General features: G+C 38.4%; 1 protein-coding gene across 2 annotated transcripts in view; it reads left to right on the forward strand.

The window, feature by feature from the left end:
• Positions 1-5,264: 5,264 nt before the first annotated feature.
• Sp4 (Sp4 transcription factor) overlaps positions 5,265-27,456 on the forward strand; it is a 69,238-nt gene continuing 47,046 nt past the window's right edge. The window contains exons 1-3 of one of the 2 annotated variants that reach the window (XM_003469828.5): positions 5,265-5,401; positions 5,841-5,953; positions 6,439-7,993. In XM_003469828.5, coding sequence (XP_003469876.2) covers positions 5,395-5,401; positions 5,841-5,953; positions 6,439-7,993 — 1,675 coding nt within the window. In that variant the 5' untranslated portion in view covers positions 5,265-5,394. The remainder of the gene's footprint in view (positions 5,402-5,840; positions 5,954-6,438; positions 7,994-27,456) is intronic. The other variant, XM_063239297.1, reaches the window with a different exon arrangement.

The following is a 27,456-nucleotide window of genomic DNA, read 5'->3' on the forward strand; positions in this document are numbered from 1 at the left end:
ACTCTTTTCCTATCTACTTCCCAAAGATAAAGTTATTATAGGTAGCTAAGTTTGACAGAAATTAATATACACTCAGAGAAGGACTGAGCTCTCAAGTAAGGCAGCACAAAAAACAGACATAAGAATTGTGACCAGAGATACATCTGAAGAAGGCCAGGCTTCAAGATAAAGATGAATTGGCCAGGCCTACATGCTTCCCTCAAGAGATAAATTATACATTGAAATGACATTGTAATTAGCACCACATGGTTCAGAAAAGTCCAGATAGGCATCAGTAGCCCATGTGGCTGGGGGACCAGAGCATTCAGACACACCTTTGTTCTTTCCACGTACCGATACTATGTTACCCGTTTCCCTATTGGACCAATATTAGCTAAGCTACTATACTTTCATTTGATAGGTTGACCATAGTTTGACCCACATTGTATCCACACTGTGACTTTGCTGTATAAATTACCTCTGACAAAGGGTGTTGGTAGCTACCTCATTTGGGACCCCTTCTGGAAATCCAGAAGCTATTCTTCTCTCCTTATTCTCAATAACATTCTCCAAATTTCTTCCTTTGGAACTTCATTCCTTGATGTTATGGGACCAAGAACTAGGCACATCTGATGTCTAACAGCGTGGGAGTTATACTTCTCCTATATCAAAATGAAATGACACATATAAAAAAAATAGCTCCTTGAAGGAGACACTCATAACAGATACCTTTTCTCATTTATGTCATGTTTGGACTCATTAAATTAAGTAACCTCTGTAGCAAACACTCTTGCCTGACCTTTGCCTTCCAAACCTAAAGGCTTGTCCTGGGGGAAAAGCAACATGCCTTTTTAGCAAGATTGTAGGTGGCATTCATGCTTGTAGGTAGAAAGAATAGTCAAGTGAGCAAGGTAGAATCCTAGAAAGTGGGGACCACCAGATACTATATATCTGGAAGAAACCTGTGAACCATTTCAGCAGCAATTTTTCAAATGTAGACTGCGAGCTGATCTAGATGTGTATGTAAGATGATGTACAAGGGACCTGCTGGAATTCTAGATTTTTTTTTTTTTTATTTAAGAGGAAAAAAAAAAGACATAGAAAAGAAAAACAAAAAGCAAGAGCAAACAAACAACAGCAACAAACCCAAAACACTAACAGTGTAGGTTTACAAAACCAGATGATAGGAATTTGACAGTGGTTGTAATATCGCATATTATTACCTTCAAAAGGGTTGCTTAGATTACCAGATATAGACAAATTAAAATTGATCCAATCATAAATATTGTTTTTAATTATACTAATACAATTAATAGTATAGTCATTTTAGCTACTTTATGTATACATATACAAATTTGTCTTTTCCTTTTCCCTTCTTTCCTCCTCTTCCCTATTCTAGTTACTTTGCCTCTTTGAGCAGTTTCTTACCATTACACAGTATTTATTGTAGATTTTGAATCATATGGGCTTTCAGTTTCTTACATTAGGGAGATAAAAACGGTATTTACACTTGTAAGTTTAATTTATTTTTGAATTCTAGACTTGTTTTGCTAGAACTTTCTGCTCCTATAGAACTTTCTGCTCCTATAAAAGGACTGCTGGGATGAGACTGTCAATAAGATACTAGTTTCGCAAACTCATGGGCTGACAATAGAATTTTTTGAAAGGCAGGGTTGGGAGGATGTAGAGAACATCACACACAGGAAAAATGTATTTTTCTTGAGACTTTGTTTCAGTTAAGAGAATTGGCTGATATTTGTTCAATCTCCATTTATAAGCCTCTAAAATGTGTTACTTTCACAATATTGCCCAAATTCTCTCCTTGCCCCAACATAATTTCATCACCCTATGGATCTCTACCAGCAACTACAGAGTAATGTATTGCAGGAGCCCCTATGATACTGCTTGAAGGTCCTGGCAATGTTTGTTCTGAGTAGTCTGTACTCAACATTGTTAATCTTTAGAATAAAAGTGTAAGATTGCTGTCTTCTGTGTGTGTCTTTGTGTGTAATACTGGGTCATGATGCAAAATATATTTACTCCTACTGTTGGTCACAATTTAAGAGTTGGAAAGCCATTAATCTGTGGGCAGTATGAATGTAGGAAGGAAATCTGTAAAGTTAACTTTTTTTAATACAGTAAGGAAGACTCCATTGAAAGGGAGACTATAGAGACAGGCAGGGAGACCATTGAGCTGAGGTCTTGCAATGGAGAAGAGAACAGGCTCTATTCTTAATAGAAAAAAACAAGTAGAGATCTGTAGCCAAGGAGAACAGTACCATCAGAGGTCAGAAAATTACTAAGAGCAAATATCCAGGGTAAAGGGAGATTCTGGCTGAACTGATTTGAGATTATTACTGAAAACAGACCAGCATGACAAGATACCAAGGATGAGAGATGTGGGATTTTGGCCAGATAGCAAGATGAGAGGTTTTTATCAAACTGATCTCGTAGGATTCATGGTAAAATTGGACTAGATAAGCAAAACCACTAGACTCAAGACAGAACCTAAGGCTAAGACTAGTCAGAAAAAGGACTCTGAGGAACTTGGTTTGGTCAAAGTGCAGTTTTTGTCAATAATGATCTCTAACTCACAACTGGTATTCATCTACAGCAATGATATAACCTCGTATTAAATTGTTAAAAATAAAAGCAAAGTACTTTTAAGAAAATCACTATATCACAGTATGGGTGGTACACAGCTTCAAATAGGAAGGTGGTGGGAATGACTACTTTAAAAAAAAAATCTTACATGTGAATAACAAAAAGGACAGTGGTCACTAAGAAGTGATTAATGAGTCACCAATCTCTTGGATTCATGGTTCGGCCAGTCAGTCAGCTCAGGCTGCATAACAAAATACCATAAATTATGTATTTTATGGGCAACCGAATTATTTCTCAGTTTTAGGGGTGGAAGTTTGAGGTTGTGGTGAGGGCTCTCTTGGGGGTTGCAGACTGCCCACTTCTGGTTACATCTTCACACAAAGGAAAGCAACGCTCAGGAAAGCAAGTTTCCTCTAGCCTCTTCTAAGATCACTAATCCCATTCATGAGAGTTTCACATTCCTGACCTCAACTAATCCTAATGATCTCCCAATGACCCTACATCCCAATACCATCACAGTGGAGGGAGAGTTTTGGTTTGGCATAAATTGGGGAGGGGGTACCTTCAGTCTGTAGTACTCAGCAACTACAAGGTCTTGGTCTACTACAAAAGCATGCTTTGTGATCTTCAGTGGATGACCTACGATTCAGATAGTGAAATTACTTATCTGAGGCATGTTTTATAAGGTAAGAAAAACCACAAGAAATGCCTTCTGAGACTGCAAAATACCTTAATTCATTATGGTGAACTATGGGGGGGGGCAGGGTAGACACTGTATTTGTTAATGGAAGACGGAACTTCTGAGCTTTCTATATACAATATGTATGTGCATGGGGGAGGGAAGCAGTTATTTAATGTTCTCCTGCTCATTTTGTAAGATGGAGTAAACAATACTAATCTAATTCTTCATTTGAATTGCTTTGCCATCAGCCCATGTTACAATTACTTCAACAAGCAAAGGAAATGTCAGTCAACTACAGCATTTAGGAACTCTTCACCCTTGCACCTGTCAGACCTCTGGCAAAAAACAAAAAACAAAACAAAACAAACAAACAAATTAAAAAAAAACCCCAAAGCTGCATGTGGAGCCTAGATAAAAAGAAGTAGATGGCTTTACGCCTCGGTGTGAAAGGACGGTCCTTTAAGCCAATAGGGATCATTACCACCTTTGGTACACTGAATCAAGCACCCATTATATATACTCCATAACGACATTCTGACTTGGGACTTTGGAGGAAAGTGGGGACAGGCCACTTAAGTGAAATGGATAAGAAAATCTTGAGCAGCTGGATGTGAATTCCACCTGCCCAGAAGCATAAGCTGATACTGTAGCAGGGCTGACCCACATGGGGCTGTGCTTATCCTTGCCTGGAGAACCTTATGAGACCCTGCAGAGTGAGAAGTTCGCCAACCACGCGGTTCTCGGGCGACACACAAGGCAGTCCTGAAGGCGGTCACTGCCCTGCACCAACAGCCGGTCAGAGAGACAACAAATAAAAATGGAATGTCCTTCTCTGTGGGGAAATAGGCCTCGCACTTGAAGCACGGGGGCCTGGAGTAGAACATGAGCAAAGAAAAGCAAGGGGCAGACGCTGCTTCAAGAAGCCGGGTTCATTCAAACCCGGAGGACAGCAAACCCCGCCTCCCCACGTCGCCGCCCGCTCAATCGCCGAGCGCTCAGGGCGTGAGCTCGCCCCGCGGGGAGCGGCTTGGAGCAGAGGAGGCGGTGGCAGAGGTGGTTTGGGCAGCCCCGCGCGGCGGATAGGCCCAGGAAAACAACACCCATTCCCCCTCCCCCTAGCGCCGTTCAACTCCCACTCGGCCCGGGCCACGCCCTGCTGCCACCGCCCCCTCGGGCAGCAGCTTTCCTCTCTGTAGCCCGGCCTCGGTCGGGGGCGGGAGGAAGGCGGAGCCTAGGAGGGGGCCCCCAGGGCCAACAGGAACTACGAGGTCCGACATGCTTCGCGGCAGGGGCCCGCCCCCTTTCTCCCACCACTCAGCGCGCGTCAGCGGGTGCTCAGCCAATGGGGGCTGAGCCAGGGAAAAAGGGCGCCCGGGTCCGGATGCGCCTCAGGAAAGCCATGCTCGCTGCGCGGGGGCAGCGGGCAGTTCGGTGTGCACACCGAGTCTTCCAGGGTCCGCGCGCCCCTACGTCTACCTCTCTCGCTTTCCTTCAGTGATAGCCCTACTTTTCCCTTCAGTGGCCACTCGGAGGGATGCTGAAGAGGGGTTCTGAGTGGAGGGCGCTGGGAAATGAGTAGGGGGCGGGATATCCTGAGACAACAAGTTTGGCTGTATGGAGGGCCTACCGGCAGCGCGCTGAGCCAGGACGCCGAGAGAAAGAGCGCGAGAGGAGCCGAAGGAGGAAAAGAAGAGCGGCTGAGAGAATAACCCCAGGAAAGGGGGTGGAGAGAAGGCGGCCCCGGCGCCCCGGCCCCCGGCAGGTCGGCGGCCAATCCGCTGGGGGAAGGGGTGGAGAGTCGGCAGCTCCGGCGGAGAGAGGCCGAGGGGGGTGGGGAGTCGGCCGGGCTCGCACCGCCCTGGCCCCGCCCCCGGCCCGCGCCGCCGCCCGCACCGCGCGCCGCCGCTGTCAATCAAGGGCGAGTCAGCGGGGCTCGGGCGGAGAGAGGAGCTGCTACGCCACAGCCCAGCGGCGGCCATTCGCGGAAAAAGAGGCAGAGCCTGTGCCAGCTACAGCCTCCTCCGAGCCACCGCGGGCGGGCGGGACCGGCCTCTCCTCCCGCCTCGCCCCCACCCCCACCCACCTCTATCCCAGTGTCTCCGTCTGAGGGTTTGTCCTGTTAATGCGGGATGAGCGGTACGTATTCTCCACCCCCCTCGGTCTCCTTCACCGCCTCCCTCCTCCCTCCCTCCCCAGACCCTGCTCGATTCTCCCCCTCCCCCGGGGCCGCTGAGATGCTTTAAGGGGAGGAGGAGAGGGAGGGAAAGAGGGAGGGAAAGGGGGAGGGAATCAGGGGGAGGGAAGGAGGGTTGTGTTTTGTCTTAATGTCTGAGCGAGAACAACCTCCTTCTGGGTGTTGCTCTGGAGCCGATGGGTCGGGTTTCAAACCACGTTTTGTGATAACCCCCTCCTCCCTTCCCTCCTTCTCCCCCACCCTCTGCCGGTGTGCATGGATCGCGGGTTTATGGAGATTAATGTTCGGGGGGAGGGAGGGAAAAGAGGAGAGGGGGAAGATGAATAATAATAATCCAGTAACCTGTTGTGTGTGTATATGTGGGGGGGGGGATTGTTGCAGATCAGAAGAAGGAGGAGGAGGAGGAGGCGGCGACAGCGGCGATGGCTACAGAAGGAGGGAAAACCTCTGAGCCAGAGAATAACAATAAAAAAAACAAAACCTCAGGCTCCCAGGTAAAAATAAACATTAAAAAATTGATCATAAAACATTAGGGGACAGAGAATTATGTCCTTTAATTGCCAGGAAGTAAAAAACAGGAAAAAAAAATGTTTCTCCACTCAAAGCATCTTTCAGAGTGAGGAACTTAAAAATTCTAAATTTATGAAGATTTTAAGTGTTTGAGGGCATAACGTTGTTTAATATTATACAGGAAACTCAAGTTGTAAGAAAACTGTATTTTCTCAAGGGCATTTTGAGTTGAGAATAACACTTTAAAGTTTGTTACAAATTTTATTTGAACTTTCTATTACAATATCTGCTTTCTTATTCATGTAGTTCTTACCTTCTTTTGTTCATATTTCTTTTTTATTTCTTCCACTTCCTGAGTAAGTTCTGATATATAGAGCTGTCAAAATAAATAACCCCCTCCCAACTACTGGCCTCCACTAAATCCACCCACTTTTTCCTCCCCTTTCCTTTACCATCTCATTTTGGGTAGGACTCTCAGCCCTCTCCTCTGGCTTTACTGGCAGCTACTTGCAGCAAAATAGGGACTCCTGGTGAAAATCAAGCAACTGGACAACAGCAAATTATTATAGATCCAAGCCAAGGATTGGTGCAACTTCAAAATCAGCCACAACAGCTAGAACTGGTAACAACACAACTTGCTGGAAACGCTTGGCAACTTGTTGCCTCTGCTCCTCCTGCTTCAAAAGAAAATAACGTTTCTCAACCAGCTTCTAGTTCATCTAGTTCTTCCAGCAGTAATAACGGGAGTGCATCTCCTACAAAGACTAAATCAGGTAATTCTTCCACCCCTGGTCAATTTCAAGTAATACAAGTACAAAATCCAAGTGGTAGTGTACAGTACCAAGTAATTCCACAACTTCAGGCAGTAGAAGGTCAGCAAATTCAAATCAATCCAACTAGTGGTTCATCTCTCCAGGATTTGCAGGGTCAAATTCAGCTAATTTCTGCAGGTAATAATCAAGCTATACTTACAGCTGCTAACAGGACAGCTTCTGGGAATATTCTTGCACAAAATCTGGCAAATCAGACAGTTCCAGTTCAAATTAGACCTGGTGTTTCTATACCACTGCAGTTACAGACCCTTCCTGGTACTCAGGCTCAAGTTGTAACAACCCTACCAATTAACATTGGAGGAGTGACTTTAGCTTTGCCTGTGATAAACAACGTGACTACTGGAGGAGGGACTGGACAAGTTGGCCAACCCGCTACTACTACTGACAGTGGGACTTCCAATGGGAATCAGTTAGCTTCCACACCCACGACCACCACAGCTTCTGCTAGTACTATGCCGGAATCTCCCTCCTCTTCCACTACCTGCACAACCACTGCATCAACATCTCTCACAAGCAGTGACACATTAGTGAGCTCAGCAGATACGGGCCAGTATGCAAGCACATCGGCCAGTAGTTCTGAACGCACCATTGAAGAATCTCAGACACCTGCTGCTACTGAGTCTGAAGCCCAGAGCTCCAGTCAACTTCAGTCTAACGGAATACAGAATGCACAGGATCAATCAAATTCTCTTCAGCAAGTGCAGATTGTAGGCCAGCCTATTTTACAACAGATCCAGATCCAACAGCCTCAGCAACAGATCATTCAGGCCATTCCACCACAGTCCTTTCAACTCCAGTCAGGGCAGACTATTCAGACCATCCAGCAGCAGCCTTTGCAGAATGTTCAACTTCAAGCAGTAAATCCGACTCAGGTGCTTATCAGGGCTCCAACTTTAACACCTTCAGGGCAAATCAGTTGGCAAACTGTACAGGTTCAGAATATTCAGAGTCTTTCAAATTTGCAAGTTCAAAATGCTGGGTTATCTCAACAATTAACCATCACCCCAGTGTCTTCAAGTGGTGGCACAACTCTTGCTCAGATTGCTCCTGTGGCTGTGGCTGGTGCCCCAATAACTTTGAATACTGCTCAGCTTGCATCAGTGCCTAACCTTCAGACAGTGAGCGTTGCCAACCTGGGTGCTGCAGGCGTTCAAGTGCAGGGAGTTCCAGTTACAATCACTAGTGTTGCCGGTAAGTCACAACATCCTTTTACATACTCTTTAAAGTTTTTAGTAGTGATCAATTATTGCTTTTCTTCACAAGATCTTAGATTTGATGTAGATCTCTGAAGTAAACATAATCAAAAGGAATCAATATCAAACAGGAATATTGTACCAATAATCGTAACTTACAATCAGTGTGACTTGTTCAGTTTGGTAGATTTTAGTTTTAGATTTTGTGTGTTAAATTCTTCAAATAGTTTTTAAAATTCTCCCATAGAACTTTTCTGATTAGAATCATAATTGTCTGCTGTAATTTAATAACCATAATTGAGTACACTTGAATTTAAGAGAACACTATCAAAGTGATTATAGTTTCTTGTGGGAAAGGTTTGTATTGACATATAGTTGTCTTGAAGTTTTAGTTCTACAAAGTATTAGTCTTGTTTTTTTGAAACTGGATATTATTCCATAGTTTTAGCATCCTTCTGCCTATGCTTTTGGGGTTTATCATACTGTGTTTTTTAAACTAGGTATTTTGGATTAAGGTGAAATTTTAAGATGCTACTTTTGTTTCATTCACAGACTTTATATTACTTTTTGTTACAAGCTGTATTTACTCAGAATTGTGACTTAATGCTTTACTTAAGAAGTTTTATTTAAGTCAAAAGGTCATTATATTGCTTATAAATGTTCGGTGTAAGGTTGATTGAAAGCAATTAAAAATGTAGACAGCAAAACATTACCAATTGGAGCTACTTGTGGAAGGTTATTTTTAAACCAATTATAAAAGCAGTTGTTATTATGCATATAAATAGATACCTGTAATATACTTGAAAAACAAGTTGTACTAAATTAGTTTAATCTTTTGGAGACTAGTCTTATTGTGCCTAATACCTTTTATTTTTTATTACTTTCATTGATTGTGATTTGGTGAAAACCTAGTTGTGATTTTAGTGCTTTTGATACTTTCAGATTTTGTTGATTAAATGTATCTATTTTGGTAATTTCAGATAAGTCAATTTATTAGTTTTGAATGCTCTTTTTTGAAAAAAGTTATAGAAAAGATACAGTACAGTTCTTTTATGGTTATTAACTAATATCTGTTGTTATTACCTAAATTAGATGTATATATGTAAAATTGAAGTTGCCATATTGAGTCTACTGATTCAGGAGAACCTATATTGCATTTTGTATCTGAATACCTACTACCTCTAGACCAGTTCTATCCAGTAGAACTTTTTGTGCTGTTGGAGATGTTCTTTTCTGCTCTATCCTCTATGTTAGCCACTAGCTACATGGATGTGGCTTTTGAGTGGTTAAAATGTGGTTATTGCAACTGAATTTTAAATTTTATTTTATTTTAACTAGCTGCATGTGTCTAGTGGTTCCTATGTTGGCAGCACAGTAATCTATTCAGAATTTGGAGTGTGATGCTTTTCCCCCTAAACTATAGCACAATTATATAAGTGATTCTTTAGTTTACAGTCCTTAACTTACTATTTATTACTGTTTTTCTAAACAACAATAACTGGAGTATTTCAGAAAAGTATTTGCTAGGTTGAATGACAGTTTGCATTGTCAAAGCAGAAGTTATTTCAGTTAACATTTTAAGCATTATTATCATTCTTATTAAGCATTAGTAATTGTGGGTAAAATAATTGAGTAATTTATAATTTAAGTTAGAAATAGCAGTTCTTTTAATCTTTAATTAATATCAGTTACAATCCAGTGATTTCTCCTTACCTGTTGTAAGGTAAGCCAAAATTTTGACTGCCCAACTCCTATAGTCACTTGAACACAGGATTGAACTTTTGTGCTGTAGTTTTTAGGATACAAGGTCAAAGAATTTGCCTTTCAAATTTTCCAGGTGATTCTAAACTTCTTAAGTTTGAGAATCAAGGATATAATCATCAACAAACTAGATAGAATGGGGCAGGAGGTGTAGGCATTCTGTAGATAGAATGTAGGCAATTCAGCACTAGTTCTTAGGTGTCTCAGAGGCTGCGTTTCACCAGCAAATACAACTTATTAGTTTTTATTTCACAAATATATATTGAGATGGTTATTGTGTATTAAACATTTCAAATATATGTGTTAATTCCTTTATTTTCATTGGTAATTTTTTTTCTTAAAGAGTTTACAGAATTTAGGAGCTCCACTTAAATATATGAGGAAAATTGAACTTTACAAATTTGGAATTGATTTTTCCTGAGACTTAGTGTTTTAAATTCTGTTGTTGTTGTAAAGTTAATGTACTAGTAGATCTTTTCAATGATTTTTTTAAGAAACATATTTCATAGACCCAGGACCATATACACAGACCAATATAATTTTAGGCCTGGTTATTACAGGTGTTTGACAAGTGCTTTTTGAAATAAGGTACAGAAAATGATGGAAAAAATAGCTGTGTGGAATTGGGAATAATGTCTTGGAATGGTTATAATGAAGTGACATTGCTCTGTTTTTATTAATTTCTTTAAACTTTGTGTTTTTAAGACATTCAGGGTGAATAGCAAGTTTTTTAGTTTCCTGAGAAGTGGGAGAACAACAGCCTGTGTATCTCTTTTTGTAAATGAACACTGAAGTTTAGCTGTTTTCCTTAGTTTCTCTATTTACTTCTGAATACATCCCTTATTATTTCATGTTTCTTTCCAGGACAATAATACTGTTTAATTTATGGGAAAATAAATTTCTTAATAGTCACAATTTTTAAAAATACAGTTTTGACCAGGGATTTAGCTTAGTAGCATAAGCGCCTGCTTGGCAAGTGCAAAGTCGTGAGTTTGATCCCGGTGCAAAAAATAAATAAAAAATAAAAATACAGTTTTATTTACTTATTTTATTTATTTATTGACAGTGACATATATAAGTGTGAATTTCAATATGTACATACTATGTTTAATGAACATTCAGTGTAACTGACATATCTGTCTTAGACATTCATCATTTCTTTGTTTTAGGAATATTCAAAATCACTTATTCTAGCTATTTTGAAAAAATTAATTGTTGTCAACCATGGTTATTCTGCTGTGGTATAGATTTAATCTATACTATAGAATGTTAGAAGTTACTCATATCAATTAACCATATCCCTATACCTATTAACGTCTTCTCTCCACCTCTTCTCCCTACTCTTCGTGGACTCTAGTAATTATGTTCTAGTCTCTGTTCTTTTAAGATAACTTTTTACATGTGAGAATATGCTCCTGACAAACACTTACCAAGTCTTTGACAGAATGTAATGGATAGATGAAAGAAAAGATTAAACTTGTCTGTCATACATCTTCAGTTTACACTTTAGTGGTTAGAAGAGGTCTGGATGGTGTGGACAAAGAATAAAAAGTTATATAGAGTTAATTAAAATCAATGTTTTAAGCTTGGGAGCTACATACTTAGTTTTATAAAATAAGCAGCTTTGTTTTCTTGTAATATATTCTTCATAATGTGTTTCTATGCTTTGGAATCATTTGAAAATCCTCTGATTTTTAGCAGTTGTCCAGCATTTAATTAGTTGGATTTTTAATAGACACTAAATACATATACTTCTGTGTACTTTTTGTTTGTTTACTTATTGAGATTTTGAATTTGACTTTAAATGAAGATAAAGTAGGAAGTTAGCACAGAGGTAACTTTACCACTAATTGTACTTCTGGTTTAAAAACCTTCTTTGTTTCCACTGAGCAATACAGAATTTTGATGAAAAAGAATTACACAGGCTAGATGTGTGACTTAAGTAGAGCCACTGCCTAGTATGTGTGTGGCCCTGTACAGCAACTTGTACACCTCTTGAACTTTCTGGAATGAGGCCTGTGAAGGGCAGTGAGAAGGTAGGAAAATAAAGACAAGATACAGAAGGTTGGGATCAGGTGGAGTTCTTTCCTGTTGGTGAAAAGAACTGCATCATGACTGCAAACTGGGCAGTTTGATGTCAAGTGAACTCACTCAGCCTAACAACTCATGCCTCCTTTCATGCCCCCTGTTCTCAAGGCTGGAACACCTTGAGCTCTCAGTGCCCTCAGGCCATTCCTTGGGTGCTCCATGTTGTGTGCTTTCCATGTGTGAAGGATCCTGACAGCTCCCCTTTTTCTGTTTTGCAGTTGGCAATCTATAGGTATTCAGTTGAATTTGGAGGACCTGTGTTTGGAGGACTCTGCAGATGATTTTCTTTCTTGTTATTATACTTTCCTGCTTAATGTTCAAGACCAACTTAAAGTGAGATCTGTATTAATTAAAGTTAATTTTTACTCCACATCATGGTCAGTTAGTCTTAGGATTTACCTTAGAACCATGCATAGGGCCGATCAGTCCTTCTCTTAGTGTCAGCCATCTGGATGAGACATTGTTTGACCAAGTTGCTTTTGTGATAGCTTGAGAGGCTCTTCTTTTTTGGTGACTATGCTTAGCCACACTATCAACCATTGATTTTTTTTTTCCTCTATGGTCGTAACAGTCTCCTTGGTTAGGAGTTTGCATAACTCACCGGAGTAGTACTGTCGCTAAAAAGGTTCCCTCATACCCTGGATCTTTGTTGACCTCAGAGAGCTGAGGCCAAAATACTGGCTGTTCTCCTAGCCCATCTGTTTTTCTAATTTTTGTTTTCCAAATCTCAGTTGTTGAACATCCAAAAGAGAAGGTTAATGATTTTACATGGTAATGGGAACAGTGAGCTTAACATAATTTTATCAAGCACTTTGATATAAAGTAGAACCATTATTTCTGCTTAACCATGGACGTTCTAGTAGTTGAAGCCCTGTAGAATGTTAGTAGACAGCAGTTAGGTAATTTTACACAGAAAATTTGAAATTAACATCCATAAATAGTATTGAGTGTGACAGTCATGATGACATTTTGTGATGCTTAAAATTTCCATTTTGACATAGTATGACCTTTTTAATCAATCATCTCTATCTACTACATAAGAAACTTGTGCCTAATTTGTTGTCTTTTAATGGGGTATCATTGAAGTATGTGACATTGTCTGGACTGCTTACTTTCTAGGCATCTAAGTACAATGGCATATACATAGTATACACAGGATATAAGTTTTTGTTACTATTACTGACAGGTGCTGACATGTTGGCTTGACATGAACCTCCTAACACAGGCGGTTGGAGTACAAAAGAAAGGCAAATGTTTGAATCTGAGAAAGTCTATCACTAAACAGTCCTGTTTTACATTTTGGAGGAACTGTGTATTTGGAGTTAAGAATACATTTTTAATGCAGAGATTTGTAACAATTGTCATAGCTATATGAAAACTTTTCTTAATTTAGTTTGTAACAGAGCATCTTTAAATTACAAAACCTTACTGTCTAGGAAGCTTAATCTTTTGACAGTGACCAATGTAAATATATCGCAATAATATGTTTTTTTGGGGTGTCTTCCATAAGACTGTGGAGATTATTGGGACTTCCTATGAATGAACAAAGGCTGAGATAATTTTTTCCCATGCAGCTGGTCCATTATTCACCAGAGGGAGCCCAGAGCAATAATTTTGTAAGCCCAAAGGGTTCCGATTTAGTTACCTTAAATTTCTGATAATCTCTGAGAGAACCAATTTTGATATCATTTTGACCAGCTGGCAACTCAGGTGTAAGCATGCTTTTAAAATCTATAAACCAAATTAAGTTGTGAATGAAAAGATCCAAAAACACAAAAGAAAAAGGAAGGAAAAAATTGTTGAACTCAAAAAACAGCTTTTCACAGATAGGACAGACAAACAACCATGCACAATCTGTACAGATTGGACAAACAGACATATACAAACAATCCACCCACAACACCAGAGTACACTCAAACATACTTTTGGCTAAGTTTAATTATAATAACCTTTTACAGTGTTAGAGGTTTGTAATTGGAAATAGACTAGTCAGAATTTTTGTAGGTCAAATAAGAGAGATCTCATTTCAGAACAATTTATAAAAGGGTAAAATTTTTTATCTATAATTAGTCTGTATTTTTAGTATTTTATTTTGTCTTAAGAATACTGGCAGTTTTTGTGTCCCTTCTTTCCTGTAGCTTTCAGCTCAGTTATTTCCATACACTCTTGTCATTTACTCATACCTTCAGTTCCCATTTTGGTTACCATCTCCTGGGCATCCTGGTCAGTTTCTTTAATTGACCCAAGGTCAGGTTTAGCCCCATCCTTGTCTGTTGGCTGTGGTGTGGTCTCTAAAGCATCACTGCCACAGAACTGAGCATTAGCTTCTCAAGAGGTGGCACCAACTTCTCTAGGTCCATGATATGGTCAGACAGCATGCTCTGGCACCCAGATGGGCCATTCAGGGTTTTCTGGAAAGACAAGCATAGCCTTGACCCCAAATTAATACTGGGCTGGGTCCCTTCCAATTTCCAGGATGGAAGAGCTTTCCTAAAACCCTTACTAGTTTCTTTTCCTTTACCTGATTGAATTCTTGCTGCTGCTATAGTTCCATCCCTAGTAGGATTTAAAAAGTTAATAGTGTATAATGCCAAAAATGAAGTGTATTATGAGGTGTAAATTTTGTGGGGAAGGATTCCCCCTTGTATTTGTAGTTGAATTTTGAACATATAGTGAGCACACTCAGTAATTCCTTGACCTTAAAGACTATAAGGAATTCCTTTGGTAAGGGAAATGCAAAAAGTTTTGGAAAGCAACATTCATATAAGCTGGGCCATTATCAGACTTAAGTGCCCATGGGCATCCAACGGTACAAAAGGCATCCAAGCAGTGAGCAGTGACATGCTTAGCTGCTTCATTACTGCAGGCAGAAGTAAAATGTGGACCCAATGTAGAGAGCCAGACTTCAGAGTGTGAGTGACATCCACTTGCCAGAGATGATTAGGGTGCAACCTTTGGTGATTAACCCTTGTAGGGAGTAGGGAAGATACATTATGCATGAGGAACAGCATTTAATAATTTGTCCAGCCTATTCCTTGGTTAAAAAGAACTGTTTGCACAAGGCAGAAGCATTTGATGGAAGGTGGCACGAGAGGCAGAAGTCTGCTGAACAGTGTCTGGGAGAGTAACAGTGACTATAGTCAGCAATCTGTCTGTTGTAGTCTTTACCTCAGTGAGAGGCCCTAGCAGTTGAGAGTGGGTATGTAAATGATTGATAAAACAGGACAGGGTGTGACCACATGGCAAATTGGAGCATGTAAAACAAATGAAAAGGATCCTTCTGGCCAGTATGTGTAGCGGCAGCTCCAATGTGGCGTACTATAGTGCAAACATAAGCACTGTCAGAAAAGAGGTTAATTGGAGTGGATGGATAATCTCGTAAGGCCCATGTAACAGCCTGTAATTCAGCATTTTGTGAAATCCGCTGCAGGTGAGCTCCCAGCACTGATGTTTTGGTGGCGTTAACCCAGGGGGTCAGTGCCTACCTTACTGGTAGGATTGGACTCCATCTCAGTGTTGGCTTCACCAGTGCCCCTCACCCCCAGGGGATGCTGCAGTTGCTGCCTCTGCAGTCATGGCCACCAGTTTTTCCCTGGCCTTTCCCTCTGATTCGGGCTGTGTAGCTCCTGTAGCATGAGTGTTGTGGCAGTCAGGCCAGGAGTGAGCCCGGAAGTAGAGTTCCACTGCAGCAGGAGGGAGGCAGGGTTGGCTGAGCTTTTCTTTCATCTTCAAGAAGAGTAGCCACAGAACAAAAAACAAAACAAAACAAACAAAAAAAGAAGAGTAGCAAGCCTGTGACAATGGCCCCATTCCACAGTGGGGATGGTGGTAGCCCTAGGTGGGTTGGCCCTGTGACAGCAGCAAAATTTCAACTGAGAAAGCGGAAGTAGCTGCTTGTGGCTCAGTTAAGGTTATCGATTTTACCTTGACTTGGATAGCTGTGAAATGGAAGTTGCAGCAAAGCACTCTAGTGGAAAAAGGTCTTTGCCCCCTACCCTCCTTCCTTATCTGATTGAGCAAAGCTGTAGAGGATTCAGGCTCTGTGGGGGCCAGAGGCTATTGCTCCACCATCTTTTTTCTGCTCAGAGTTTAATCTTAAGACCTTCAAGATACTTTTTGATTAAAATCCACAAAGAAAAGTAAATATGAGAATCAATAGTATAATAAACATTTCTGTGCACATCTGTGGTTCTTGAGAACCTGTTTGTCCCATTTCTACACTTGATATGGGCTCTATATTGATAGTATTATCCTTTGGGGCCTAATTCTGATATCGACACACTTCTTCCTTTTATGCACACATTAGGAGTGTCCTCACCTAGTAAATGAGGAATTTCCTCATGCCCGGGGTCCCTGTTTAGATCACAAACTGCCTCAACCAGTGTGGCTCTTGAAATTCCCAGGGTGAGGGCCAAGAAGGGCAGTGAGAAAGTGAAGAAATGAAGGCAAGATACAAAAAACTGGGATCAGGTAGAGCTTTCTCTCCTGTTGGTGAAAAGAACTGTTCAACGGCTGCAGCATGTTTATTTATACACTGGGCAGGTTGATGTCAGGTGAATCCACTTTGCCTAACAACTAGCTCACCTCTCATGCTCCCTGTTCTCAGTCACCTGTTCACGTTGGGCACTCCATGCTCTCAGGGCCTTACTCAGTGCTGCATGCTGTGTGCTGTACATGTATGAAGGATCTCTAGCTGTGCTGCGACAGCCCTGATCTCATTTTCAACACTGCTGAAAACTCAACCAAATGAACACAGAACTATCTGTTCTAGTATGTGTAGGCCCTGAATTCATTTTTCATCACTACAAAAAACTCAGCCAACCCAGCCAACCAACCCAAAACTGTTTTTACAATATCCTTTAGTTGTCAAGGAGCCCTAAGTAAATTTTAAGAGTTAAAGTTCCTTAGTTAAAGGAACTAAAGAGTTTTTAGGGACTATTAGTATCTGTAACTTCAAATGGTCAACAGTTTGGTTTATTCTGGGTTGTTGTTATTCCATAAAGAAACATCATGCAATAGGCCTTTTATTTGATGAATAGATTTTGAGGGATCAGTTTCAGTGGAAATTTAACATTTTTCTGCTAGCTTTCCCACAAAAGAAGTTCAGTGAGATGTTGTAGACCCTTCAAGAACTTGAATATCTTATATAATTCCTCTCCTTCTACTTCTCTAGTGAATTAAATTATGAAAACTAGAGATGTTCTGTGAAACCAGGAATAGAGGCAGTTCTTTATTACTGGTAAAAATGGAAACTAAAGGCCAGGGATTTAGCTCAGTGGCACAAGCACCTGCCTGACAAGCTTCAGGTCACAAGTTTGAGCTTCGGTACCAAAAAAAAAAAAAAAAAAAGAAAAAAAAAGAAACCAAAGAATATAATTGAAATTTGTATTTAATTTAAAAATCTAATGTAATAGAATCAGCCTTTTATAGTTCAAAAAAATACGACTTTCCTTTGCCATGTTGTATGTTGTATTAATTTGGATTTCCCTAATAGGCATCTTAAATTTATTTGTCTCTGTTTTATGTATTTTTATGTATGATCATTTTTTAGATAAATCAGATTTCTTTCTATAACTTTATTTCTCTGAATTAATGTCTTAATACTAGTATATATTGGAATTCATTGTGAGGTACTTATATCTTGTACCCTAGATAAATTTTCAGGTTCTAAATTACCAAGTTGGTTCTTTATGGAGAATGAATAGTATTCAATGTGGAGCAACATTAAAGGGCTAGTTTTGTGAAGGATTTCAAGATGAGAAAGAAGCAAGAGAATATAATTTTAATCATTTGTTTTTTAAATTGTAAATCAGGGAATATGTAAGTAATACTATTTAAGGGGTATTTGGAAAGATGTGAAAGGAGGTTGAAGTCCAAGCATAGTAGTTCACATCAGTGATCCCAGTTCCTGAGGAGGCTGAAGCAGAAGAATTGAAAATTGGAGGTCAGCGTAAGCAATTTAGAGAGACTTGTCTCCAAAAAAAAAATTAAATTTAAAAAGGTTGAAGAGAAAATAGAAAATCACGATCAGGAAAGAACATAAAGAAGGGTGTTATGTATATATCTCATAGAAACAGATTTACAAAAGGAAGCCATTTTGGTTGGGAAGGCTCTAGGAGATTATAGCTTATCAGTTGTGACCTTTTGGTATGTTTCTAGAGTCTATTTATAAAGCATTTTATTTTCTATTTTTAAGTGAAAGCAGGAATGTGTGTTCCATTAAGTACCTGAAGATGACACATTAAGGATTGATAGTAAGAGGGGACTCTCATCTGATAGATCATATACATACATTTGATGAGCTCTTCTGTACTCCTGTGATTTGGAATATTCACAATGTGTGTTATTTTATTATCTAGTAGATAGTAAAAGGAAACCTGTTGCTTATGTATATACATAGTGAGATCAAGACGTATTGAAATAGTAGTTACTAAGGTAATTTGACATAATCAAGCCTCTTTTCCTTATCCCCATTCCTCACTTTTAAAAATGAAGAAATTGAGGCCCCCCAAACTGAATGATTTTCTTGTATTTTGTGGCAAACTGAGGCCAAGTATCTTGACTTCTATTCCAGTCATCTTCCTAGTATATTTCTGGGTCTGTTATCCAAATCCTTTGCTAGCAAAGAGAAAATATAGCTGAAGTTTAGGAGTCAAATAACAAGCTACTTGAGTTTATCTCCTCACACAGCAGATGTCTTTGTCTTCTCTGAAAGAGTCAACCTTTGATTATTAAACACAATATTGAGGGGGAGAAGCAACTTGTTAGGTCTCTTAGTTACAAAATTTAGTGATAGAACCTCAGTGGTATTTTTTTTTCTTGAAAAAACAATCATGATTAAACTTTACTAAAGATATTACTAGTCTGTGTGTAGGTAAGGAAATCCTCGGGCAGTAGAGGTAGGTCTTTTCCCAAACTAATCAGAAATGGATTTTAAGTGTAACTTAAAAATGAAAGGGAATGGGGAATAAAGATTTGCCTAGCATGCTTAAAAGTTTTAGACTCAGTTGCCCAGCTCAAACAAATAAACAAAAAGGTGCACACATCTGTAATCCCAGCACTTTAGGAGGTTGAAGTTGGAGGATTGCAATTTTGACCCCAGTCTGGGAAATTTGGGAAGTTGAGAGGATAGATCTCAATCTAAAGGCCTTAGATTCAATCCCCAGTATTGCCAAAAGATAAAAGAAAACAAAAAGAATCATGACAGTTTAAAAATAATGTCAGGAAAGCAAAAACATCATAATCTCAGATTTTTAAATAATTTAAACAGTGTGGAAGGCTTTAAATCAAAGTACAAGAGCCACAGAAAAATTGCCTATGAGTGGAGAACAGAGAACAAGCAGTTTCTTTTGTTAACCAGCAAGGAGAATGTAGTTATAAGCGGAAATGACTAGTGCTATGACTCAGTTTGAGATACTTGCTTAAGGTAAATGAAGAGATAGAGCACATTTGAGTTTTGGGTTTGTTTGTTGTTGTTTTGTTTTTATGTGATTTTATTGTTTCAAGTTAGGATGATACAGATAATTGTTATCCTGGGGTCAGAAGAAAATTTCAGATTTAGTTTCAGGACAGTATCAGTAATTTAAAAATTAAGCAGCATGGAAAATAATACCAAAAAATTGAGCATGAGTAAGCATTTCAGTTTTTCAAAACATCTTGAACTTTTGTTTTGTTGTTGAGACAAGTCTCACTATATGTAGCTCATGCTAGTTTTGAATTCACTGTATAGCCTAGGCTAGCCTTGAATTTGCAGGGTTTCTCTTACCTCAGCCTCCCAATTGCTGGGATTCCAGGCATGTGCCACCACACCCTACTAAAACATCCTAAATTTTAGACAAATGAACTTGATAACTATCTTTCACAGAGTCCTTAAATGACTTATCAAATGGTTGGCCCCTGGACATTTGAAAAAGAATTCCAGAATGTCTGTAAGAGGCTTGCCTAGAACCTAGATTCCTATCTTTAAGGTTTCCCAATGCGTACACCAGAAAAGTAGTATCAGCACAGTGTATCTTGGTTTCAGTATTTCTAGTTCTGAATTCTGAAAGGATTCTGAAAGGTTGTACTATTATATGAGTATTGTTAATTGTCCACCTTAGTAGCAGTCTCTGGTATTTTGGCATGGGATTCTATCCTTGAGACAGTCTTGTGTAACATTTTTTTTTAATACTAGGCTGAAGGATTGTCTAACTTACTGAATTCAAAGATGAGTCAAAACTAACAGTTGGTCTAATGTTATAGTGGGTAGTACTGAAATTCAGAGTGATCCTAATAAACTGGAATGCTGGAAAGATAAATAAAGCAGAGAAAAGCAGGGAGAATTATATACCTGTGATGAAAACTATAACTTGGCACGAGGAATTGTGAAAATGATTGGGGGGAGAATGAATCGGTTTCTAAACTTTCTGCTTGTGAGACCTCTTCTGTGGTATTGTCTGCAGTACTGGGTAGCACATTTTAATTGAGATGTTGGCAAACTGGCAGGCATATAAAAAGGGATTTCTGGGATAAGGATTGTAGAAAATGTTTCATAATAGCAAGAATTTGAGAGTAGGTGTTAGAGTCATCAGCCTCTTTCCACCCAGTGAACCCAAGGCTCTTGAGCATGCTGGGCAAGCTACTCGCACTGAGCTACATGCCCAACTTTTTTTATTTTTTAATTTTGAGACAGGAGCTCACTAAATTGCCTGATCTGGCCTCCAGCTTGCTATCTTCCTGCCTCAGCCTTCTGAGTAACTGGGATTGCAGGCATGAGTGACCATACAGAGGCAAGTGGGGACTTTTATTATTACGTGAAAGCAAGAGACAGTGTTGACAGCTGTCTTTGGATATATGAAAGACTGGTTTTATGAAATGCAGACAGTTAAGTTTTGTTTGGGCCTGGGAAAACAAAGTATATGTGAACACCCACTCTAGAGCTACCACAGTTATGATGTTATTTGTTTTACCAGATAGTAATCTATCATTGACAGTTCGGTGTCTGTTAGACCTGTGCCCCACAGAAGAATTTATTGTACTATATAGACAATTTGATTAGGTCAACTATAAGTTGTCTTTTAATTTAAAAGTTAACCTGACATGAATATTTGAATATATGGTCCTGTTTCTATGCAGCATGTGATCACAGTGTTCATAATTCTTCCACAGAATTTCATGATAGAATAAATAGTGATGGGGGCAGAGTTGAGGTGATATTTACCATTTCTCTTATAATTAAGATGAATGCTATGATGCAGTGTGTGTAATACTTTATAAATCAGTGTATTTCTGTTCTCCATTATTTGTAGAATATGCTGTAAGGTGCTATTTGTCCGTAATTTGTGCTTCAATTTAATGAAAAACAAGGCATTAGTATTTCACATATACATATACATTTCAGTACTCAACACTGAATTTGCAGTTTTATCTCATTACCAATTTAAGTTCAATTGTGTTTCTGATGCTGTTACTTGAATATGAAAAATGTGATTAGATTTTCTTGAGTGTGAGATCAAACTCTGGGAAGTACAACTTTAAATTTCTTTTTGTCTTTTTCCTTTTTATCGGTACCAGGGATCGAACTCACGACTGCCTGCTTGCAAGGCAGGCGCTTATGCCGCTGAGCTAAATCCCCAGCCCCAACTTTAAATTTCTTAATGGACCCTGTGGAGCGCATATCCAGAATGTCTTCAGTGTCTAGCACAGTGGTGTTTTAAACAAAATATTTGAAACCTGAGAATTTTTTGAATAGCAAAAGTAGTAACTGAGATAGGTAAAGAATCTTTTTCCTTAGAGATGGTAATAAAATGAAGGAGGAAATACTTTTTGATAGATCAGAAGAGTGCTAAAGACAGTAGGTTTATTATTTATTGTGCAGATACTGGTACTGAGAAGTTTTAGAAAGCACACGACTAGGAATTACAATTTGTATTTTTCTTGGGTACTGTCCCCAATTGGTAAATACTGGGGCTTCATTTTTTTTTTTCAAGTTGTGAATAGCAGTTTTCCTCCCATTTTCACCTCACAGAGTTGCACAGATCAGATATATTTTAAATGGCTTTGCATATTATAAAGAAAAATACGTGTGGAAGGTGGTAAAATCTGTATGTAGTGACACCCACTAAAAGAATGTGAAGTAGTAATGCAAGAAAGTGATTTTAGGTGTGATATTAGGACATACTGTGTGTCAGAAGTAATTGAGAGTTTTTTGTAAGAGGACTATCAGGTTTTGGTGACATTGACCCAAGGATATGGAGAGAGATATATCTACATGTGGAAAAGAGATAGTGTATTTTTGTGTAGTAGAAGTTGCATGTCTACTGTGCTCAGCCTTTGTTAGGATCTGAGTGTTCATCTGTCTTATAAATGATGTCTACATTGGGGAGATAAGGCTGTTCCATCCAAGAAACAATTGCATGGCAACTGAGAGTGAGAGTTTATATTTAAGTACTAATTGTTAAAGTATAGAAAACAAGTGTGAGGGCTTAGAGACAAGTGAGATTAGTGTATTTCAGTAAACAAGGAGGGCTTTCTGTGATCAAAGTAGGACCCAAAAATGTCTTAAATATTGGTTTAAAAAGTACACATTTTTGACTTTGGGAATTGAGAGATAAAGAAAAAAGGTACTAAAGGTACTAAGGTACTCCAAGGAACTAAATACGGGATGAGGTTGACATGGACCCAAGCATAAAGCCCCATATGGAGGCTTATAACTAACACAGGGAGGGTGATACCTCACTTTGTGCTCGACAGAGGTGTGTCACTGAGTAGCTCAATGTATGCTCAATGAACAGCCTGCTTCCCTTCCTTCAACCAGAGAAGTTGCATTAATTAAAACCATTCTCTAATATTTTAAGAAAAGATTCTACCAGAATAATAAAAATAACTTCAAACCTGAACTAACCTGAATAAAAATAAGTTCAAGCCTGAATCTAGTGTGTAGAAGGAATCAAATGGGAGTATTTGTGATGCAAATGGTATTTATTAGTGTTTCTCTAGATGAAAATGTGGAAAAGTTAGAACTTTGCCCTGTTAAAAGGATGTTATTAGGGTAATTTAGTCACAGTGGCTTCTAAAAAGGACATAGCAGTAAAATAAATGGTTACCAATTATGAAAAACTTCTCTTTAGTACCCAGAATGTGGACATGAAAGAAATGTGAGAGATTAGATAAGAACTAAAGGTTTGTTCTTTTATGGTGTATCAAGCATGATAATAGGAAGTAACAAACTAAATATGAAGTGAGACATATTTTTATTCTACAAGGATACGAAGTCTAGTACAGAAGACAGTATTATTTATTTTTGTTTCTAAGACACTATAATTTTGCATTTTGAAATGGAAATACTCTTTATAATAAAAGGTGTTTCCTAGTTTAATTAACAGATTTTTTTATTGTTGTTGCTATTGAGGTACTAAGAATTGAGTACCAGCGACTTCGTACTGAGCTACATCCCCAGCCCTTTTTATGTTTTTGAAAGAGGGTCTTACTAAGTTGTCTAGGCTGCAACTTGTGGTCCAACAGTCTCAGCCCAAGGGGTATTGGAGTTACAGATATATTCCTTCTTACAGTCACTTGTTTCTTAGATTCTATGGAATATGATGTCTATATAGTTAGGTTACTTCGTGACATTAACTTTATAAAAAATATGAAGTGTTGTGGAAGCCCATAGGAAAGAGGAACTAGTTATGATTCAATAGTTCTGGGAACATTTTTATGGCGAGAGTGATAACTGATCTGAGAACTAAAGAGTGACTAAAAGTTTGCCAGGTCAGAAGGGAGTTCAGTCTATTTTAGCTTTGGATTAGAATTGTAAACTTCAGGTAGGTAGGGGCTGTGTTACATGTAGTGTTTTCTCACATCTTGATGAGTGTGATGTAAGTGCATATAATCTTGTTATTGAATCTAAGAGAAAACACAGGTGGAGAATTTTGATTTTATAAGCAAAGGGGATGGATAAATCTTTGGAATAAGAGTCAAGGGGCATATTTAAAGGGATGAGACAATGATTAATACAGTGAATAATACAGTGAAATAAAGAGAATTTATAACTGTTTCCTAGATTTTGATATATGATTGCAGGTGACAGTTTTAGCAATAGAGGGAGTTTGGAGGAGAAATTGAAGGTATATAAAGGATAAAGTTGTTTCTGTCCCTTTGAAGTTATATAAATGCCTGAATATATGGCCAGCAATCCCCAGATACATTAATGTACATGTAAACCTTCCTTGGTCTCTCATCTTACTTTACAATTCTCAACCTTTAGAGTATTTACAAAAATGTACCACATCTTTTCACACTCCCATCATTACCCCATACCACAGAGAAACTTGATTGTTACTCAGAGGGCTTTCAGCATTTTTTTAAAGGATCTTTTGGCAGCTGTTTATAGTGGTATTGCTATATATGTATAATTTCAAATTGAAACGCAAACATGTTTCATTCCATAAGCAGTTTATGATGAGCAGAGAGGTAACTGACATATTTAAGAAAAGAATTCTGTGCTGTGATGGGAAGCAGGTTGTCTTTGTTAAACAATTGTGTGGTCTTTGGAAATTAGGTATTGATTTTTTTTCTTTCATATAAGAAAATACTGTAGGGGTGTGTGTGTGTGTATGTGTGTATGTGTTGTAAAATGAAATCTTTGATGTACTTTCATATAGTATTAAAATACGGTAATTTTAAGCATAATGTTAAGCATTTGTAGAGACCAGATTGAGTTCAGTTTTATTTCAGTAAGCCAAGGAGAAAATTCAAGGAAAATATCATTACTAATAACTGCTAGGTTTTGGTTTTTGTTTTACTAAAGATTGAAGCCAGGGCCTTGCACATGCTGGGCAAATGTTCTACCACTGAGCAACATCCCCAGCCTTATCTTATTTTACTTTGAGTCAGAATTTCACTAAGTTGCCCAGGTTGGCCTCAGACTTGAGTGTCTCTGGCCACTGTCTCCTTAGTAGTAGGAATTACAGGCATGCAGCTCCTCACCTGCTAGTACTGCTAGTGTTAAAATCAGTTACTTTTGGAAATTAAATGTAAATGACAATGTATGTTTTTTAAAAAAATTCAAGAATTTATTGAATCTAAATGCAGTTCTCCTTTAAGGATCAGTCTCTAGGATGCAATCATTAAGAACTAACAGAATTTTTTAGGAAATGATTCCTTTACTAACATCCTTATAACTAGGTACATGCCCAGCCTTAAGCAACAGCAAAGATGAGGACCAGGATCCCAAACCTTTGGGCATTTAGTTTGCCATCTGGGTCTTACCTGACTACTCAGAATGCTCTTGCCAGTAGTGCAGACATTCAAGATGCCTCCTCAGAGACCAGCTGTCCTTTCAAGCCAAGAAGTGTGCTTGCTAAGGCCTGAGCACTGTAGTTTATAAGCAGCGTATCCCTGTGACAGTAAGTACTGTTGCCATAACTTTGTAGAGATCCCTTCTCTTACCCAGTATTGTACACCAGACTCTCCAGTAACCAGTCCCTGGTCTTCAGACCTTGCTTCCTTCTTGCTCTTTTCAGTAACCTGTTTTATTACCTTAGTGCCTTGTAAGTTCCACTTCTAGTAATCCTGCCCCAGAGCAAATAGTTCCAAAATCTAGAAATTAAAATAAGTGAAGTAGAAAAGTGGAGCTTTGTAATCAAAGGAATTTATTCTAGAAGATATGATCACAGGAGTTTTGTAGTCCAAGAAGTTGTATAATAGCAGTGATACTTTCCTACTGACCTGTCCAATTTTCTGTTAATGACATAAATGGAGTACTGGCTTTTAGCTGCTACCTTTGGAAGAAACTACTTTTTAAATGCTGAATTACACTAATGTAAAGTCAAAGGACACATTTATAAAATGGCCCCTGTGAAGAATTTTCAAGAATTTTAAAGGGTGATTTTATTTAAAAATCTTTCTTTCTGATTTTTATTTTTTACAGATAAAATTGTATGACATGCATGAGTTTTGAAATGTACATTGTGGTATATATGGTTAAATCTAGCTAGCAAATCTATTACTTCACATAATTACCATTTTGTGGTGAAAATATTTAATGTCCATTCCTTAAAAAAATTTAAAATACATTTGCCTTGAATTCATTTTGTAGGCTAATCTAAATTTATGGGAAGACTTTTATTTTTTTATTTACTTTTTATTTTTTGTCTTTTTGAGATAGGGTCTCACTATGCACTTCAGGCTGGCCTTGAGCTCCCTTTGTAGTCTAGGCTGGTTTCGAACTTGCAATGATCCTTCTGCCTCAGCCTCCTGAGTGCTGGGATTATAGATGTGAGCCACCATGCCGGCACACAATAGGAAGACTTTTTAAAAAATTTAATTACCTTTGATTATTGAGAAATAAAAGTGCTGTTTTGGAAATATGCCTCAGCAAAGATTATATAAGGATTTATGCACTATTGTTATAAAGAAGTTGAAAAAAAAAGAAGGAAAATTATGCACTTACAAGTATTCATAGTGAAAAATGGCATTACGTTAGTTGACAGCACTATTTGCTTTTCAATATACTCTTTAACAGACACTTGTTGCAGCAAAACTCATTGAACACTTAATCTTCAGTAGTTAGAAATAACACAGTATCTGTTTCTACATAATTCTGTAGATTTCATCTACAATGAATAAGTCATTATGATGTTAGTAAAAATAGCAGAAGACAAGAACCAAGACTTGTTTCTAGTTCCCTGTTTTGCCAGGTACTTGCACATGGAGATATCCACAGTTTTCTTGAGCCTTCTTCATAAGCACCTATAAAATGAAGGTAAACTGCCTGCCAGATAGAGCTTTTCTAAGGATTAAGAGGACTAATATGGATGAAAATAATCGGTAAAAACCAAACACTAAATAGATGAAAATAATTAGTAACTAGCATTCATGTACCCGTTATCTTCTAAATACATGTGTGTGTGTATGTGTGTGTGTGTGTATTTTTGCATTTTATAGTCCTATTTTCTATTACATGGTGATTTTTCTGTGTAAAGTAGTGTAGTGCTGGTGATATATAGTGAGTGTTGAATAAAATTCAGTTCAAGGATTTCTGTTGAGTGTATTAATCATGTTTTTTAATTTATGTATTTTTATGGTTTGATATTTCTGACCTTGTTGACCCTGAAGTGAATACCTCTCCCAGGGTTAGCCAGTTCCTATAGACTATTAATTTTTCTGCCAATGTGATTTCCAAATAAAAAACACTCTAGAACCCATCCTCCAATCACATCCTATATGAGGGTCTCACAATTCAAGTCACTTGCCTTAATCATTCTAGGGTTAGGTGCCAGACAACTAGTTGTACCCCAGAGCACTCTAAAATTATTTTATCATTAAGAAATAGTATTAAGTAATGTTAAAGGTTTTCTTGGAAGTAATTTAAGATTGAGAATGGTATTGATATATGTGTATGTAGGTACATATGTGTATACATATGTACGTATATCTGTGTGTAACTGTGTATAAACATGTTATTTTTATACAGTTTATTTGTTTTAGGATGCTAGGAATCAAACCCAGAGCATTACATATGTTAAGCAAGCACTCTAACTCTGAGTTACATCCCAGTTCTAAATTTTTTTTTTAACCTCATTGGAAGATGATCTCTGTGCTACTTGTAACAAATAATCTTTGATTCAGATC

Source organism: Cavia porcellus, unplaced genomic scaffold (assembly GCF_034190915.1).
Source record: "Cavia porcellus strain 051 isolate PalLab524CR breed Dunkin Hartley unplaced genomic scaffold, mCavPor4.1 scaffold_2, whole genome shotgun sequence".
NCBI lineage: Eukaryota > Metazoa > Chordata > Mammalia > Rodentia > Caviidae > Cavia > Cavia porcellus.